General features: G+C 37.8%; 1 protein-coding gene across 1 annotated transcript in view; it reads right to left on the bottom strand.

Moving 5' to 3' along the window:
• The window catches only part of pemt (phosphatidylethanolamine N-methyltransferase), a 64293-nt gene that overhangs the window by 29779 nt on the left and 15686 nt on the right, over positions 1-18828 (bottom strand). The window contains exon 3 of the mRNA XM_042507945.1: positions 6346-6461. Coding sequence (XP_042363879.1) covers positions 6346-6461 — 116 coding nt within the window. The remainder of the gene's footprint in view (positions 1-6345; positions 6462-18828) is intronic.

Below are 18828 nucleotides of genomic sequence, written 5' to 3'. Positions count from 1 at the left end.
ACACAATGACATAAAATTAGCCAGTTTCAGACAGTAAATAAAAAATCAGTTTGCTGCATTATGTTGGTACATAGAAACACGGCAGTTTGTTGAAAAAGTTGAACTGCAGCTCTGATCAAATATGAATTAACGGTCTGTTCTGTCATTGCCTACTTCTCCCCTAAAATGTTTCCAGAAACTTTTTTAAGTGTACTGTTTAGCTGTTAAAAGAGAAAGTTTGTGACTTGGCCGTCATATTGGAAACAGTTAAACGAGTACTAAGTACCGCCCACAAGCCGAACTACATTTCTCTTTAATATGACCTCCATTAGATTCTGCTACAGCAGTTACTAATTTCTCGGGGTGTTATAGCTGAACAAGAAAATGTAGAAAAATTAAAGTGGTGTGCACATTAGCTTTTAATATTTCCTGAGCATAAACACAGATGGAGCAGAAGCGTAACATTTTTATATTTAATACTTTTAATTGTGTAAATCCCAATCCTCCCATCTCATTAGGCTTCCCGCTAATAGCAAGAGTGCCAATTAAACACACACATTTAATTAAAAAAATTGACTTGTTAGAGCCCTCTGAGCTTTAAGCTCTGAGCTTTCCCTCGAGTTTTATTATTACTGAACACAATCAGTGGAGAGCATCACTATTGTGTGCTTAGGGGATGAAAATACACACTCTGTATACTGTGCATGTCAGTCAAGCAGCCCATAAATCTGTAGTGGAGCTATAAACAGACATAGCTGTCACTCAGCTAATCAGCCTGCCAGTGAATCAGTCAATGTATTAGTGAATCAATTAGGTAGACAAAGGAGCAGCACAACAATGACGCTGTGAGGTAATCAGTCTGCTGGTCCATCACTCTCTCCACTACTGTCTGTAAGTTGGAACTGGAAACAGTAATAATGTATTTTCCAGGTTTTCTGTATCAAGGGGTGCCAAACTACATGCATTTCCACCGTGACTTCACAGCTGGGGAAAACCTTTGTGAGTGCAAAAATCCTGATGTTAATGGAATGCATTAAAAGACAGAAAATTAAATAGAACAGAAATCATAAATACCAGAACATTTTTTTGTGCGATAATTTCCCTCCAGATATGCAGAGAATTAAGACTAAACATTTAGGAAAATACAAAGCCACCACTTAGCATCACACACAATTACACAACTCTCAGCGACTTTGTTTTTGCCACAGTTATACAATGAGTTGATTATAAAACATCCATATCTTCAATGTTTTCCAGCCAAATTTAGATGAAATAAAGTGGTTTTCACTAAAAATGACCTGGATGGCCCTTTGAAAACTTGAGTTGCAAATAAAAGTTGAGATAACATCTGTACTTGCATCATTCAATGTTTGTTTGAATGTTGAAAACTGAGGGACTATAAATACCAGGATGTGGAGAAGAAATTTCGAGTCTTTACTGTGATCAGAAACCACATCAACTCCTCTGAAAGAGTCCTTTTGTGCTGTGGGGCTGTAAAGATGTTATGTGTCACTCCTTTCAAATAATAAACCACGCTGTTCATTTTTTATCAAGGCTGCACAGTTTGCAGAAATTAACAGGCAAAGCCTCAATGCTTAATATTATAAAACTGCAATTTATTTGCATTGAAAACTTAACATGGTATTATAATGTAGGCGTCAGCAGTATGGCGTTGCAACCCAACTTAAGGCTGGGGAGATGACACGAGAACTAGGGCTGTCAGCATTAATGCATTAATCGCAATGTGATTCATCTCTGTAATTAATGCTTTAATTTTAATTTGCATTAATTACCTTCTGACATTTCTGTCTTTAAGTGGCTGTACCTGGCTGAGTTTTGAAATTAGAGCGATGATACGTGTACGATATGAAACTAGAATTCAGTGGTACCAACCATGCCAGGCTAACCTCTCAGTAAGGGGGCTGATTAACAGTATCGTGTGAAACTAGAAGATCTGAGGAATCCAGTGTTTACAATGTCATGCAATCTTCTCAGGAATTAAGAAATAAAATGAATTTAAGCAATGGAAAAATGATATGGCCATTTGACAGGGGTCCCTTGACCTTTGACCTCAGGATATCTGAATGGAAATGGGTTCTATGGGTACCCATGAGTCTCCCCTTTACAGACATGCCAACTTTATGCTGGTTTCATGTAGTTTTTTTGCTGTCATTTGATTCCTAATCAGGACAATCTAGTGAGAACTGCCTCACTATGTTAATATGGACTTCTAAACTACTTTTTAATGCAATATATTGGTATTGAAAACGTGACAATTAACTATAAAAATTCTGTAATAAACCACGATTAATAAAATGAATCATTTGACAGTCCTAGTTACAACTAAAAAAAAAAGTTTATTTTACATAAAAGAAAGTGAATCCACCATAAACTAAAAATGGGATTTCAGACTGAGCTACTCCACTTTAAAGCCAAAGCTTGACATACATACAAGTGCGCCTCCCACCAATCCCTGACGACAAAACCCCACCACATGTCCCATCCTCTTTCCTTCGGCTTGTTCACCTTCAGAGGAACCAGAGGAAGCATCTTTAAGAGTCATGAGGCAGATAATAGAGATCATAGTGAATGAGGCGAAAGCAGAACGTGAAGAGACATGAGGGGCAATACTCAAGAGCACAGTGAGTGTTTCTGGCCACTTCCTGACTCCATAACACTCCAAACATAAGTTAATGCATCAGGTCAGTGTCTGCGTCAAGGCCCAGTTCCTGACTACATGACACCGACAGACAGGAAGTTAACTAACCGCTGCAATGAAAGGAGCTGTATCAACACTCGGAGTGTATCTATGATTTAGAGTCTGGGGCAGAATGTTTGCATGTAACTCTCAACATGGAGCTACAGGTGTTGGTAAGGGTGTGCTATATCATATTGTTCACAATGATACTGGTACCATTTTTAATAAATGAAAAGCTCATGTCATGATAATGGCAATCTTCCGACTTGTTGACCTGATGAAGTAAACTCAATAAAAGGGAGAGATTACAAATTTGTCCTTGATCCTGCTACATCTTTGGAGTTGAATGATGAGTTGATTAAAATCACGAGCAAAGTCAACACATCTTAGAGTTATGTTATGTCAACAGTTATTTTACAGAAAATAAATTCGCTGTTATGCTACATTACATGGGAGCTTATCCTCGGAAGATCAATTTTATGACACTAAACAAAATTCCAAAACTTTCAATTTTTTTTTTTTTACACAAATTCCATGACTTTTCCAGCTTTTTCATGACCATGGGAACCCTGTTTATGTCACACAACTAAAAGGAAAATGAATGTAATGATGAAATAAATGTAACAGACAAAACACGGTAGAAGCCAGGGTAAAGAGAGTGGCCACCTGTTTTTTTTTCTAAGGCGGCAGAAGCCCTTGGTGCAGTTTTATTTTTTTTTAAGCAGCTAATCACACTGCTACTGGGCAGCATAGTGGACTACAGAATAAGGAGCTCAATTATGCTTCATACTGTACAGGATCCAGTCTGCAGAGGTGGCACTGTGAAAAATACTAGAAACAATCAGTCTTCCCAAATTTTTAACTGTGACCATACTAATCACCTACTGTGACGTGACTCATTTAGATTAACTGTCAGCGGTAACAGCGGTCGATCATTATAACACAGCATGCATAACAGTAGACTGTCAAGCTACCACTGTGAGGTTATTACTGCTACACATGTAGCGTATGCTTGATGACACTGCAGGCAGCACAGCAAAAAAGATTTATATTCAACTGTCTCCGATATCCTCTTGCAGATATGAATGTGTGTGAGGAAATCACGAATGAATACAGTAATGACTTACTCTGGAAATGCTGCTCAGAAAGAAGTTAAACAAAACAGTGTCTGTTAAAAAAAATGTAAAGGCTGCAATAACAGCCTGCTGATTCATAACGATCAGTGGTTCATTTTTTAAACTTGTTATCTTTTAATCTGTGCTTTCATAACATTACTGAGTACAATCACTTGCAGTGGTGTTTAAAGATAGATACATAGATTGAGAGGTCAATAGATCAATATAGATATAGGGTTGTGAAATATGATGAAATATATCACTGACAATAGAAAAAAAGTCTATTGTTTTAAATACTGAAATTCTGTTTATTTTGTTTACATCATCTGATATTGCTTTGCGTCCATCTGCATGGCTGATGGGGCACAGTCACAATGCACGGCACCAAAACAAGCAAACATGGAGGAGCTGGAAAGGGTTATTTCTGTTGTTTGAACATGGTTCGGGTATGAAAAGTCAGACAGAGCACGACTATGACTTGCAAATACTATCAATATATGAACTGGAGAGCTGTTATTTTGTTTCCAGCTTACAGAAAATAAATCATCCCATTAACAGCGCTGCAGTCACAGTCTAATGTAACGGGTGGTAATAGCGGTAGTGTGAGTAGGTGAGACTTTTTGGGGGTTTCTCTGCAGAGCTCCGATCATGACTACTTAGTCACATTTTGCAACCGACGAGCACCAGTGAAACTGGAAATCTTTGCATTGTATGAACTGGAGAGCCGTTCATTTGTTTTCAGCTCACAGTGGATGAATCCTGATGCTGTGGTTACAGTTTAACTCTTTGCTTACGCTAACATCCAAATGTTGACTGGAAGCTTCAAGTCCAAAGTAAAAACATCAACACTTCTGGCCCGAGACAAAACTTAACTTCATACTTTATATAACATTAAGACTTTATTATAACAGTAGTTATGTAACTTTATTTTATGGTGTTAGCTTCTTTATTTGTAACTGTAGTTCATTTAATAATTTTGTATTTAAGTAGTTTACAGTAGTTTAGAGGAGATTTCAAAATATTGAGATACATATCGTGTATCGCAATATAGCCTAAAAATATTGTGCTGTTAAATATATACACAAACATAGTTTGAAAATGTGTTTTTTGTTCACTCTGTTTTGTTTCATTTTAGATGGCACATGTCAGATCAGGAATTTTTTTTGTCTATTGAAAAATAACAGAAGTACATTTTCTTTTAGCTGCTCTACTTTTTGTGTAGAGAGTGTCTAAAGCAGGTGCAGTGAAAGTTTACTGCTCAATGCGTTGCTTCTAAAAGCTTGCTTTCACGCCTATCCGCAATTGCTGCACTAATCCATCAATCTGACTGGAGCGACAGATTACACAAAGATTATAATTCTGTGGGAAACACTGGGAGTCCCTGCAATGAGGTCCTGCCAATTCACAACATGGAGGGTTTATGACCTGGCAATTGAGATGTTTGGGCTTCACTTTTGGGGAGAGGTCATGTTGTCCATCTTTACATAAAGTACACATAGAGTACACCCTATAACTGCTAAACTGAGCTTTATCTGTCAGGAGTTTTCCTTAATTTTGCCTAAAAGCAGACCAGGAATTCTGCCAGCAAACCAGGAAAATTACAAAAACTCAAAAATTTTCAATTATTGGGATTTCTTGGTCATTAAATTGTTAAAGTGCAACTAAAAGCATTCCAAATAGTATGCAGCTTATTTCAAAGAGTTACTTTCATAAAAATTGAGCATTCCAACTATTTTTTGCTTCATTCACATCTCCTGCTCCTACCACATCTGAATAAATTATTAAGTCCGACTACTATTTTTAGTTTCTCCTGTTGCTCTGTGCGTTGATAAATATTCTCTTCAGAAGCACAGGAGAAAAATGGCAACACAATTTATCACTTCGAAGCAACTTGTTCCAAAAGCGTTGTTGCTGGGCAACAGACATCACAGACATCCTTTGAGAGAGGAAAAAATAATAATCTCTTGCCGCTGGCATACTGTATATGCGTGGTTTTGTTGAGGGTGCTTTGTCACCATTTTGATCCACAGTGGGAGTTGTGTGAGCGTGTACTTCCACTCGGCACTGTGGTGCTGTGACAGCAGGCGTGGGGTGACACTGGCGCATAGAAGGACGTGGGCGCACATTAGGATGGGAGGAAAAAGAAAAGAGCAGCAGTGGTGGGAGAAAAGAAAAAAAGGGCACATAGGTGGAAGGAAGAATAAGAGGCTGAAGTATAAAAAAGAGAGAGAACGGGTGAAATGGAAAAAGAAAAGAATCCTGCATGCTAGAAACTGCACAGAAAGGTTTGTCAAAGTTGCTCTGCTGGTTGCAGTGTTTAGCAACAAAAAAAAGGTAGAAACAAAACTGGGTTACTGAGGAAAAGCTATATAAAACAGGTATTGATTGCACTTCAGATTGTGTTGTGAGTCAACAAGTTGGAGTGGGCTCCAAAAACTGCTTCACATTCAATCTGAACACCCCTTGTGGCCAAAATTGAGCTAACCTGGATGGAAATGAGGGATTAAAATGATATGAATTGTGCAGAATGAGAAGGAAAAGTTAGCACTTCACCTGTGGCTGCGGTACACGTTGAGCAGAATGATGATGAAGCCCAGGCAGTAACAGCCCAGGTAGGGGCTACCAAAGACCCTGGAGAGGGTCCGTGTATGATGCTCCCATCTCGCCACCTGTGAAATGACAGCAAATGACACAAAGCAGAGGTCATGAGATGATGGTGTTCAATCCCATCAATGTACTATCAAAATTACTGGAAACAGTATAAACAACGGCTGGAAACAAAGTGCATTTACAGAAAGTATGTCAGTAAAAGGATGCATTGCAAAACAATGCTTGTTGGCATGCAACCTAGAATGACTCGTCTTTGTGGCAAAGTATTGAATGTTACCTGCTGGAGAGATCTGCATTCACCAATTTAGTTCTGCCACTTGGGTCCTGCACAGATTTGATTTTCAAGACCCGCTTCAGAACCAGAATTGCAACATGCAAAACCTAATTCTCCAGTTCAGTGAAAAGGCTGCTGTGATTTATGGGGATTACAGTAATTTATCACTGCAATGCGTCACAGCAAAGCTTCTGAGTTTGAGGTTAGTGCTTTTCTGAATTGGCATCTGAAAAATAGGGTCTATTTTTATAATAATAATTAGGGGTCAACTGATATTGGTTTTTTAGGGCTATACAATAAAAATGAAAATCTTTCTGTTAATATTTAGAATTTGGAATATAACAAACTCCAAAACAAAACTTTGTTTAAATGCCTTTAGCAAATCTTTAATCAAAAGTGAAACGTTCAACAGCAGGTTCCCAGCAACTTTTTCTATAAAGTCTAGCAAAAAATTTAAATAAAAAACTAATAAATAAAAATACCTCCTTGAGGTTTTACAAAGTTAAAGTTCCTCCCATGCTGACACTTTTTTGCATGTATTGCAGACCACCTTCCCTGACAACTTTGACAAATTGTTATATCAATAAAGAAAAAAAAAGATAGGTCACTACAGCCATGAGAATCAACCAAAACAGTAATGTTTCAGCTGCAAAACTAAAACATTGAGCTGACAGAAGCCAAAATGCCACGTAAAGCTGAGGGGAACTGTAGATGATCATTATCTTTGGGTTAGTTACTATGAATTAACCCCTTTCTCACACACATTTGATCTATTGTTACTGTATTTGATTTGATTATAGCTGACTTTTGCTGGCATTATTTTTGTTGTTGCCTCTTCCCTGACTTCCTGTTATTTTTTCCTGCTTACATTTGTGCTTACTACTACTCTCCTCCAAATGGCTGTTCTGATGCTTTGACTGAAAGTGCTCTACCTATTCATTCGAAACCTTGAACTCAAGATGGTTGTAGACTTTTCAAATGTTCTTTTATTTTCTCACGCTGGCGGAGGAGTGTGTGAATCACGCGTTTGTTTCCGTTTCTTTCCGACTATTTGAAAATGTCAGCTACAATGCATTCCGACATAAATAAAATATCAAGAGTAATAGCTTTAACATTTTCAGTTCTCTTTTTCTTTAGGTCTCTGAAGCCTGTAATCACCTCCATCATCTAGCGCCCCAGCTTTTCAGGGAAAGTTGGTGTTAATGTAGTGGTTGGTGTATTGGTCTCTTCATCCCTTTAAGCATCGTGCAATGATTGGCAACAAAGAGAGTAAAATAGGGTCAGAGAAACAGAATGCTTACTAGTTGAAATATTTTTCAGCTTACAAGCCATTCAGGAGTCTTTTCTAGGGGATGCAAATACTGACTGGGTGATGAGGTCATTGAATGACTGACTGATGCTGCTGATTAACGCTGTGTCCAGACAGCAAGCATGTCTGAAAGATAAGTGTTTTTTTTTTCTTTTTTCTGTGCTTCGGCAGGGCATAAGTCTCCATAATTACTCAACAACTGCGAAAAGCAGGACTAGATCAAGAAAACAAGCTCCATTTGTTTTTAATCATGGTCCCTGTGGTAATAAACATAGGGGCCCTATCAAGGGCCTTCTCCCAGACTGCTTGATTGAAAAGCAGTAGCATGATTTTGAGCCTACTGATGATTAACATGTTTATTTTGAGCAGATTTCTCGATGGATTTGCACTCTTTGAGACTTCATGAGATTTGTGTCTCTCGTTTGCTTTTCAAATCTGATCTTAGTGCCACATCATGATTTCCAAGTGATTAGATTTGTGTATTTATGCAGCACAAACACAATCACTTAGGGTCTGCAACAGAATTCATTTGCGGTGTTAACTTGTTTTCTATCGCCACTTATAGTCATACATGTTTAAGTTTAGGTGCTCACAGAATATACAAAGAAAGCAATTATCAAAAAATGTAGCATTATTTCTATTTGAACCCCACCTTGAACCCCAGACATGGCTATTTTTACGAAAATAAGCTACTGTCAAAAACTGTTGCAATTTTTAAGTACATTGTGTAGGCAATGGAAAGACATCAGGATGAAAATGACTGAGGATGAACCTTGCAAAATATTGGATAATTGTGTCAATCGATAAATAGGGAAAAAAAATAACAGCTGCTGTTCATATCTGCTTAGAGGAGATTATCTGCTCATATTGTTCATATTTGCTAACATCCCTGAGACAGCTGGTACATGGGAGCTAACCAGGCACCTCTATTCTCTTGCTGAAGCCCCTTATAAATGTTTAGTTTTCAGCTCTCCAAGTTGCACTCTGCATATCCCACACGGACTGACAATAAAAGATGTTATCTATGTTGTCACAGTTGGCTGTTAAAATACAGATTATTGAACTCCTTGCACTTAGGCAGCATTAAAGTGTTTCGATGTGTCTAGCCATGGCAAAGCCATGTGCTTGTGGCATAACTGACTGAGAGAGTTGTTGATAGTCTGACAGACCAACTCCAAATTACTGACTGACTGTAGGCTGAGGAAGTGCGTAGATGGCTTGTAAAACATTGCAAAAAGAAAAAAGACACAAATGTTGCCATGGTAACACCTTCTCTATGTCCAAGACAGGAAAGATAGAAAAGGGAATATGAATAAAAGCGAAAGGAAACAAACTGTATATGGCGAGATAAGAAATGCTAGTGTTTAAAAGGACTGCAGAACTACACCTACTCAAATGGCACTCTCACCGGCTCTTGAGCTCTGGGAAAGGCTAAGCATGGACAGTCTTTTTCAGAGTATGTTCACAGCAGTGTCTGACAATTAGTCACCAAGCAGCCTGTGGCAATAATAGGAGGTTAAGCAAAGTGCTCACGTGCAATCAAAGGTAGCTGATGAAGCTTTACTTTTTTACTTTCATGAAAAGATGAACCCAAGAGTACTTAGTGGCTGCCTTTGTTTCTTTATGACTGAATAACAAACTAAAGAACCTCATCTTCAGCGTGATTTTCCATGTTCCTCTGCCCCCCCCTGCTGTATTTTCATTTCAGCCTCTTTTTTAATGTCTCTCTCAACCCTCTTTCCTGTTTGTCTCCACGCCAAGAGAAGAAGACTGTTGTGTAATTAAAGCCCAACAATTTAGGCTTGTCTGTGAGTCATTGTGGACTCAAATACTGATTACAGTCTGCTCTGTGGCACAGAACATTAACAGTAACAGTAAGTGAAGGGAATAATTGAAAAGGATTAGCCTTGCAGGTAGATGGGAAAGCAGAGATGAGACGCGGTACATATATAAGTGTCATCATCCTCTCCAGGCTACAGTTGGAGCTTTTGGGGTTTGCCGGTCTTGTACGAGCTTAAACTGGTTAGATTTAATGCTGGCTGAACTGATATTTGTCATCATGAAACAGTATGGCAAATCAAAAAGTAGCCTACATTAGCAACCTATGTTCACGGTGGTGCAGCGCTAAATCCAACTTACATTAGCAATAATTCATTTGACAACATGATGAATATAATATAATGTTTGTATACAGACAGATTAAAGCAGCCATTAGTGTCTGACAGGCCATGTGCTGAGCACATTAACATTGAGGAGATTCAATTTCAGCAGAGATGGGAGCGGTGCATGTTGTGTTTGTTTACAAGAAGGTTAATGTGTTTTCTGGAGTGAAATGACATTGCAGAGTTATTCTTTCAAGAAGACTAAACCTGTGCGAATGAGCTGCAATGGATGAAGTATGGCTGATTCATAAAGTTGAAGTGAGGGATTATTTATACTCACTTAATTAACTACAAAAAAAATAAACAAAGTGGTGGCTAGCTGGAGGGGGATCACCAGCTGAAATTTTCTGGTAAATGGCCATCGCCAAAAAACAACCTACTTGCTGTTTGCTATATTGTATGCCATTTTCAGTAAATATAAGACGTGTGTTTCTGTTTTAAAAAAGTGCATATGTAGGACGATAGCAAGAGGAGTACTAACTTATCTTATAAGTGGTTATGTTTATGTCTGATCTCGGGAGAACAGCTGGTAGGCAGGCCAACGTGATATGTTTACATGACATAACTGAGATGTATATTTAAAGGGTAGAGAGCTCTGACTGTGGGATGCAATGCAATGGTCAGATGCATGTTTGTTGTTAGTGCATTGTGTCCATTTGATGCAATCCAGAGCAACTGCTGAGTCAAGTGTGACACCTAGTGGTAAAATTTCCTATTTAGGTCCAGTCCAGTCTGACTCTTAATATGAAACCGGTTTGAAAGTTTTTACACCTGCCACACTCTTGGTGGCACAGGTAGTTTTTAATGAAGATGACACTGATTAAACAACAGCACAAACAGTTGACGTTTTCAAGATTCTAATATTGTAGTTTGTATTTTTTATTACTTAAGTTTTTGACAGTAATTTCACTCTATGTTATTCTGTTGCCTTTAACAAATTAAAATACATATTATGAAGTCTGCTTTTACTTGTAGTCTCAGTAACAGCCAGGTAATACCAGAAATCAGTGATGTCAAAAAGAGAGAGAAGGTACACTATGTAATCATTCAAGTACCCTTGACAAAACTGCTCCTTAGGCACCAACTGAGGATGAAAGACTCGGTAGAAAAGTAAAATAAAGGGTTAAAAAGAGAAACATTATGTTCTTATATAAAAATGAAGGAGAAAATTGCTTATGAAATGCATTAGAGACACACTGTGACTGATGACACTCTCCATAGGATCCAACAATAGGTGGCTCAGGTGTGCATCCATGTGCACTCTAAAACTCTGAGTGTTGTGTAATCGCACACCATTTTTTTCCCCACCAAGATCCACATGAATAGCATGAAGAAAATCCTAATGAGGATGTTTGGGGAGCTGAGATTAAAGCATAACCAGCCAATAAAAATACAATAAAATTTGCAATAAAAAGGGTAATTAAAAAGTGCATTCGCTGCCAAGTGAGAAGCAGAGGCAGGACCTGAAATGAACTTTTTTGACTACTTGTGCCAGTATCCACGAGCAACTGCCAACAATTTACCTCTACCTCCACCAATGGCGGGTGCTAAGAGTAGAAAACACAAGTGGCATACAAATGCAAGGACAAACCCATTCACTTTATGCATACATGTAGAATCCACAATGTGGGAACATTTGATTTGAAACATGAAAATATAAGTTGGCTCAACTAAGCAACTCAAGTTAACTTATCTATTTAAGGCAGTCAGGTTACTTTTCACAAATAGTTCATCTATTTACAATTTTAGGTTAATTAAAAAAGAAAAAAAGCACTGCATAACTGGTCCTGGTCCTGGAAACTTAAGTTTCCATTTTCTAGCAAAGCTAGATAAATTTGAGCCATTAACATCACAAATCATCTATTGATCTATTGATCATCTATTAATATGCATTTTATTTGATTTAAAAACTGACAGTGGCATTTTTTGGTATGGATCTACTTGCCGTTAAAACACTACCATGAGGCAAAGCTGAACATTATATACAATGTAATATGATATAATAATATCCAAAACAATTTATCACAATGGGTCAGGTAATGTGGTTTTTCTACATGCAGCTGTACCTTACTGAAGATGGCTGTTTTGTAATTAACCTAATTTTTTGACACTGCACAGACCGCTGGAAACTCAAGAAGTGTGCGCTTTGCACAAACTATTTTCAATGACACTTGTCTCTTTCTCAAGAGGTTTAAATGCGAGAAACTCATGGTTAATTCAAAACCCGAAAATACATCTTATTACAGTGAGGGAAGTATGACAAGCATCTTCCACATCAGGAGGCCATTTACACCAGTACGCTGTAGCATGAGTACGCTGGGACAGCAGGCTCCCAACAATCATCCTGCATAAAGAACCACTGGGTGAGTGAGTGAACTAAAAATACTCAGGTGCTCTGCAGACTACTGATGCTCTTATCAAATCATCAATCAAGGCATGGGAATAACAGAAGGCAGGGATGTGGAGAGTACAGGGAGTGGCGCCAGCTTGGCAGAACTAGCAGCTCTCCAAGACAAATTTAATCAAGATTTAGGTAACAGGCTTCTCCTGCATCCCCATCAGCCTACTTAAATCTGAGATGTAACGCACTTGAATGGGCTTGAATGCAGCACATGAGGAAGACATCTGAGGAGGAGGGACTCCTGACATCTTATATTTCCCAATGAAAGAACATCTAAGCAGAAAAAAGAGAAAATATAACTGAAAGCACCCTAATCCTAACCCTGTCACACCCTTATCCACACGCCAAAAATACACCCACTGAGGAGAGAACCAAATGTACAGCTTATGTAATACAATGTGTGAAAAGGCTACTTTAAAGTACCTTCAGTCAATTTCAGCCCAACCAGTGGTTAGACTGTTCTACCAGCCTGATCAACAGCTGGTGGTCCATCCATTACATCAATGTACAGCTGTGTTCAATGGCGGACAACTTGGACACAGGAACAAATGCAGACACACGCACAGCCGGGCGCATTAATGCAAGAATGTGTGCTGTCCTGGAGTAACGAGGGAAAAGAGAACAAGAACATAGACGGATCACATGCACATCAGCAACACCCTGATTACATCCTCAAATTAAAAAAAAAAAAAAAAAAACGCTGATTGAATATTAAAATATCTGGGGATTGTTTTTGTTAAGTGTAATGCATCAGAAACTGAGAGCACATGCTCTTCCAATGAAACAAACTGAATTTAGACAAACATGAATGAAAATAAGGGGACAGGACACTTTGACTTTAGCCATGCTAGCTCTTTTTTGTATAGTGCAAGGAAGTCAAGATCTTTCTGCCATCATTGCTCCAAAACGAAACTCATAGGATCCATTACCATAAGATTTTCTACAGATTCATGTTCCCATGAGGTTGAAGCCTACTGATGGTAGTGACCCCCTGAGTTGATGGTCTTTAATTTTTCTTTAATTCTCTAATTTTTTTCTCTTGTGCTGTTGACAAATCCAAGTTGTACCATCAGGTCGACTGTTTTTGCCAAATGTTGAGAATTTAAGACATTCATGTTCCCGTCAGGATGAACTGTAATAACTTTGGTGATCTTGACTTTTCAATTTGCATTTTATTTTTGGTTTATGACCAAATACCTGCAAAACTATTAATATTCCCATCAGTACAGTATTCAAAGTGGAAATTCATAATCTCAATTGGATTACGCCTAATATTTTTGTGACCATAAGACATTTTTGTCAAAATGTTGCCCACTCTGCCACCATCATGCCAAAATGTTCACTTATGTACAAGAAGGGACACTTTGTGAACTATCTCCTTCTGGACATTATGGAAACTTTGCACATTAGATATCTCATTATCTAACAGCCAGATTTCCACAAAATTTGCTCTTCTATGACTGATTACATCTAAACTCATTAGCTACAAGTCTTTATTTTTGATTGAACAGATGAAACAATTAATTCATGGATTTAACTTTGCTCTCTGATTAGCACCATTATGTTCTCCCATAAAAACATCCCTTTCATGTTAGCTTAAGCCTAATGAGGTTATGATCCATTCCACCAGGCAGAAGAAGGGACCTATTATATCACCCTTATTAAAACCTGGAAAAAAAAATTAAAAACCTGGAAAAGTCTCACTTTTGGATCCACATGTTTTCCCTGTAATAATTTTATTGGGAACATCCAAATAAACTGGACCAAATAAAATAACACAAAAGGAAATTGGTGTTTGAAAATGCCAAAAATTGTATTATCACTGGGTTTGACAGTCTCAGATTTTGGCTTGTTTGTCATGGATGCAGTAATGTGACTATAATCACTGCCCTTCAGCAACAGAAACATCAATGTCAAGCTGTGATCTGGCGTCTTGACACTGATTGTCTGCCTTTTTGAAAAGCTCAGGATCTAAAGACCATTTCGTGATATGTGGCAGGAGAGGGGTCTTTAGATTCTGTAAAGCATGAAACTTTGACCCTGAAGGGATAGACAGACTCGTACCAAACATATGACAGTTCTTGTTTGTTTTCTACTGTATCTACTAACAGTATGCACAGGGTACTTTGCTAAAGAATTGGGGTGGGCAATATGATGGTATAGACTGTCCAACATCAATACCATTAACGTCTAATGTGTTGGGTCATTCTGGGCAATGTTGCATCATTGAGATGAAGCACTTCTTTATTCGGGTATTCATACTAACAACAAATTAACAACTGATCCCTCAGAAAATGGGTTTCAACACAATACAATAAATAAAATATTGATAATGTCTTTTTCATATTTCATATAATGAACAAGTTTATCCTTCTGGCCAATCCTATCTTTATAGCGCTGATTGGAAGGTAGGAAGAGTGCTGGACATTGCTATTCAAAACCACTGATTATTTTGAGAAGGGGCTATCAGCCACATTTTGGTATAACAATGCAGTTTGTTTAAAACTGGGAATACTTTCTCTCCTGCCACAAGAAGGTAAGATAGTGACAAATACATTATGAAATAAAATAGATCTAAAAATAACATTGATTTATATAGTCAAGTCAGTCAATCAGTAACATAAAAGTGCCAGAATTAGACGGGATCTTTGGGCTGCTGGAAGACTTTTAGGGTAAAAGCAAAAGCAGAGTGAGGGTTTCTGGCACAACTTCACCTACTTTACTAGTAGAGAAATGGGTCAAAAGGTGTTGAAACTCCAGCAAATTGTAGTGTAGAGCAACTTCATTGCAAGACCAATGTGTTTCCTCTGTTATATCATCTGAGCTGAATTTGAGTGCAATTTAAGAAAAAAAAAAGAAAAAAAAAAAAAATTGACATATTTTCTAATGCCCATGGCTGTGACTCACCCACACACACACACACACACACACACACACACACACACACACACACACACACACACACACACACACCGTCTGACACAAAAACATAAGCGGACAACGCGCGGGTACATTTAAGGTCAATCGCCCTTGCAATCAGTGTAATTGAGTCCGATGAATTAAAACATAAAATGATGAATGCAATGCAACTAAGTTCTTCACTGTAGTCATGAATATCTATCTGAATGCCTCTTACTTGACTGAAACACACAGGCACAATAACAGATCTGATTAATGATTACGATCAGCAGCTCTTATCCTTCTGTTATGTTACATTAAAAAAGACTCATTTTGCTCATTTTCAGGTTCATAATTTCATATTGGATATCTACTAGAACATATTCACATGCTTCAAAGTTAAAAAAAAAACATTTTTCTTTTACTGTCTGCCTGCATACATCTGTATTCAGCCGGTCTGAAATGCCCCGTTTTACCGCCTGTTCCTCTACAGTCTCCCTTCAGAAAATCCCAATCTTCTCCAGCTGGGCAGTGTTTGCAGTTTTCTACATCTGCTCAGCTGGCGTTATTGGGGAAGCCAGGGAACCAATCTAGATTAGCTGCACTTATACTGTGAATATCACCACAATAACCACTTCCTAATGAATATCTTCCCCTCTAACATGTTCCAGCAAGAATCTGGCACAGCAATCCCATAAAAGTCTGATGTTACACACTTTTTCTGAGCAGGGGAAAAAGGAAGAGGATGGTCTTTTCTTCAATTATCAGGAACTCAAGATACATCATCATGTTGGGAAGCCATGAAGTTCATTTTGCATGTCATGTTTCAGTGATTTTGACCACAGGGCAGAGAGACAAAAACACAACTATAGCTTTGATATACTAACAAGTTAATACAGCAGACAAAAAAGAATTGTTTGTTGTATTAAAACATTTTGACAAAAACTGTAGACACGCACATCCTGCAGAAACAGCTAGATCAAACACAGCAAAAAACAACTGTTTTAAATTCAATCTTTGCTGATACCTCAGCTCTAAGCTGGTTCTCAAACTTGTTATCCTTGTTGATTCTCAGTTGGATCTGCAGTGCTAGAACAAGCCCACAGGAACAGCACAGGCCAATTTTACATTGTTGCTGAGAGTGAAATTATACTGCCTGGGTCCTTTTTTCCCATTGACATCGTGAGTTTATCAGTAGATAGATATATATCATGTTTATCTAAACCCCCACAAAATGATTTGTTTCTTGATCAAGGTTTGATCTATTCAATCCTATAACAATTCAAAAGTCTAGAAGAGCCGCAAGAATAAATAATTTTATCCCCATTCAAGTTAGCTGAGCATTAAACCAGAGGTTAGCTGTCAGTCTCTAGTGCACTTGCACGATGGGCCCCATAATGTGGAAGATACGAGTAATTTTATACTGTGGAAAAAGAGCTTTTTATGTAATACTGTATGTCACAGCAGCGTTGCAAAAACTAGGGGCAGTGAGACAATAATCACAAGCAGCCTGATGATCACATAGGACGTAGCCGAGCTTATTTGGAGTCAGACAGCTTTTGTTGCATGAGACTACCAGAGTAAGAGTACCTTGCTCCCATAGATGTAGGTCACTGGGCAGCACAGGCCTGATGACTAAGATATACATATGCAAGATGAAGATCAGATGATGTTTAATATACTGTTTGCTCTGTCTGCTTCATAGCCACATACAGGCAGGTTGATAATGCATGTACCTGCTGGCATCTATTTGTTCAACCTAGGCTGACCTTTGCTTGTGAGGGCACAGTGAGAGGAGAGATTTTGTTTGTAGAGTTACTGAGAGTAGAAAACAAAACAGACATCAGGATCATCAGATGATCAGAAGAAGCAGAAGAAGCCAAACAAAAGGGTTAAATTTGTGACGTTTTTTTGTGTGCGTCTTAAAAACTAAAAACAAAAAAAGCAAAAGTGTGTGGAATCAACATATCCTTATACAACGGTTTGTATGACATGTTACGATTATGTTGTCACGTCAAAAACTTAACTTAAAGTTTCATATTTAAAGTAAAGTTATGTAGGTTAGGTTTAGGCAAGTTAATTAAAGGAAATGTAACATGGTTGGTCGTTGTCATGTTATGAACTTAATGTAAAATTATGTACTTAACATAAGTTACATAGGTTAGGTTAAGGAAAGGAAACATTGGGCATCGTCACGTTATGGTCTTAACGGAATGTTATAGTCAACATAAAGTTACGTAGGTTAGATTTAGAAAAGTAAAGTTAAATAGCAGTACCATCATAGAGCTATAAATAAAATGAAAAAAGAATTTAAAAATGCCATTTAGTTTTACTCATGTTGTATTTCTTTATTTATGAAATTATTTTTAAAGTTTAATTCAGTTAGATTTGACTGTTTTATATTCAAAACTTGTTAATAAATGTCTTTGCCTCGATTCCTGAGTTACAGCATTGAATAATGGCCATAAAAGTGTTTTTGCAAAACATTACAATAGTGAAGCTGAACTTTGATCTGCTGATATGTCATTACTTTCGCATTTTATCCTTTTATACATTTGTGTGAATTTTTTGTCAGAATTTGCGTACAAAGGAGGGACAGACAACTTGAATACATATGGCAGCCAATCATCACTGTTACCAGTTTAGAGGTGCAATGATCTGCTGAAAATTGAAGCTTACATAAAAGGAATCCATGAATAAACACTCTTTTGTTAGTGGAAGCACCATAATTTACCCCAAACTATCAAATTTAACCAGCTGATGTGCCATGTGCAACTGTGGCTTAACAGTGTTACATCACTCATGTAAGAGACTGCAGATAGAAAAAATGACCTACTGCCTTCAGATGGATGTAAAGACTCATCAGAGGAAAGGAAAGGCTGTCATCATAGGCTTTAAATTGTCATGGATTGCATAGCTGGTAGGAATCACTCATTCAACTTTATTCTGGCTGGCTGGAATTAATTCCACAACCTGGATAAAGGCTTTTTTTTTGTTGGTCAGTGTTGAAAAACATATAGTAAAAGTGTTAAGACAAACAAAACATGAATAAAATGATTTCTGTGTTTTTAGAAAGGTACATACGGGTGTGCCCTCCTCAGATAACGTCTCTAGAGTCTCATTTAACAGATCATCTGAGGACCAAGTTAGCTGAATCAAGTTACTTCTGAACCACAAACCAAAACCCATGAAAAGCTCAAAATTAGCAAACAGCCTGATTAAAAAAAATAAATAATAATTTTAATAAAAAGGTCATTTGAGGTCTAAAGCAACAACTGACTCTTGAGGATAAAAATACCCCCTCCCCTCAAGCGCACACACACACATGCATGCACGCACGCACCAGAAGCATCAGCAGCAGCATCCATACTCTGGAACAAAT

The sequence above is a fragment of the Plectropomus leopardus genome, chromosome 19, assembly GCF_008729295.1.
Source record: "Plectropomus leopardus isolate mb chromosome 19, YSFRI_Pleo_2.0, whole genome shotgun sequence".
Classification (NCBI taxonomy): domain Eukaryota; kingdom Metazoa; phylum Chordata; class Actinopteri; order Perciformes; family Serranidae; genus Plectropomus; species Plectropomus leopardus.
Note: the sequence above shows the minus strand (reverse complement) of the source record. Positions and strands in the feature narration are given on the sequence as shown.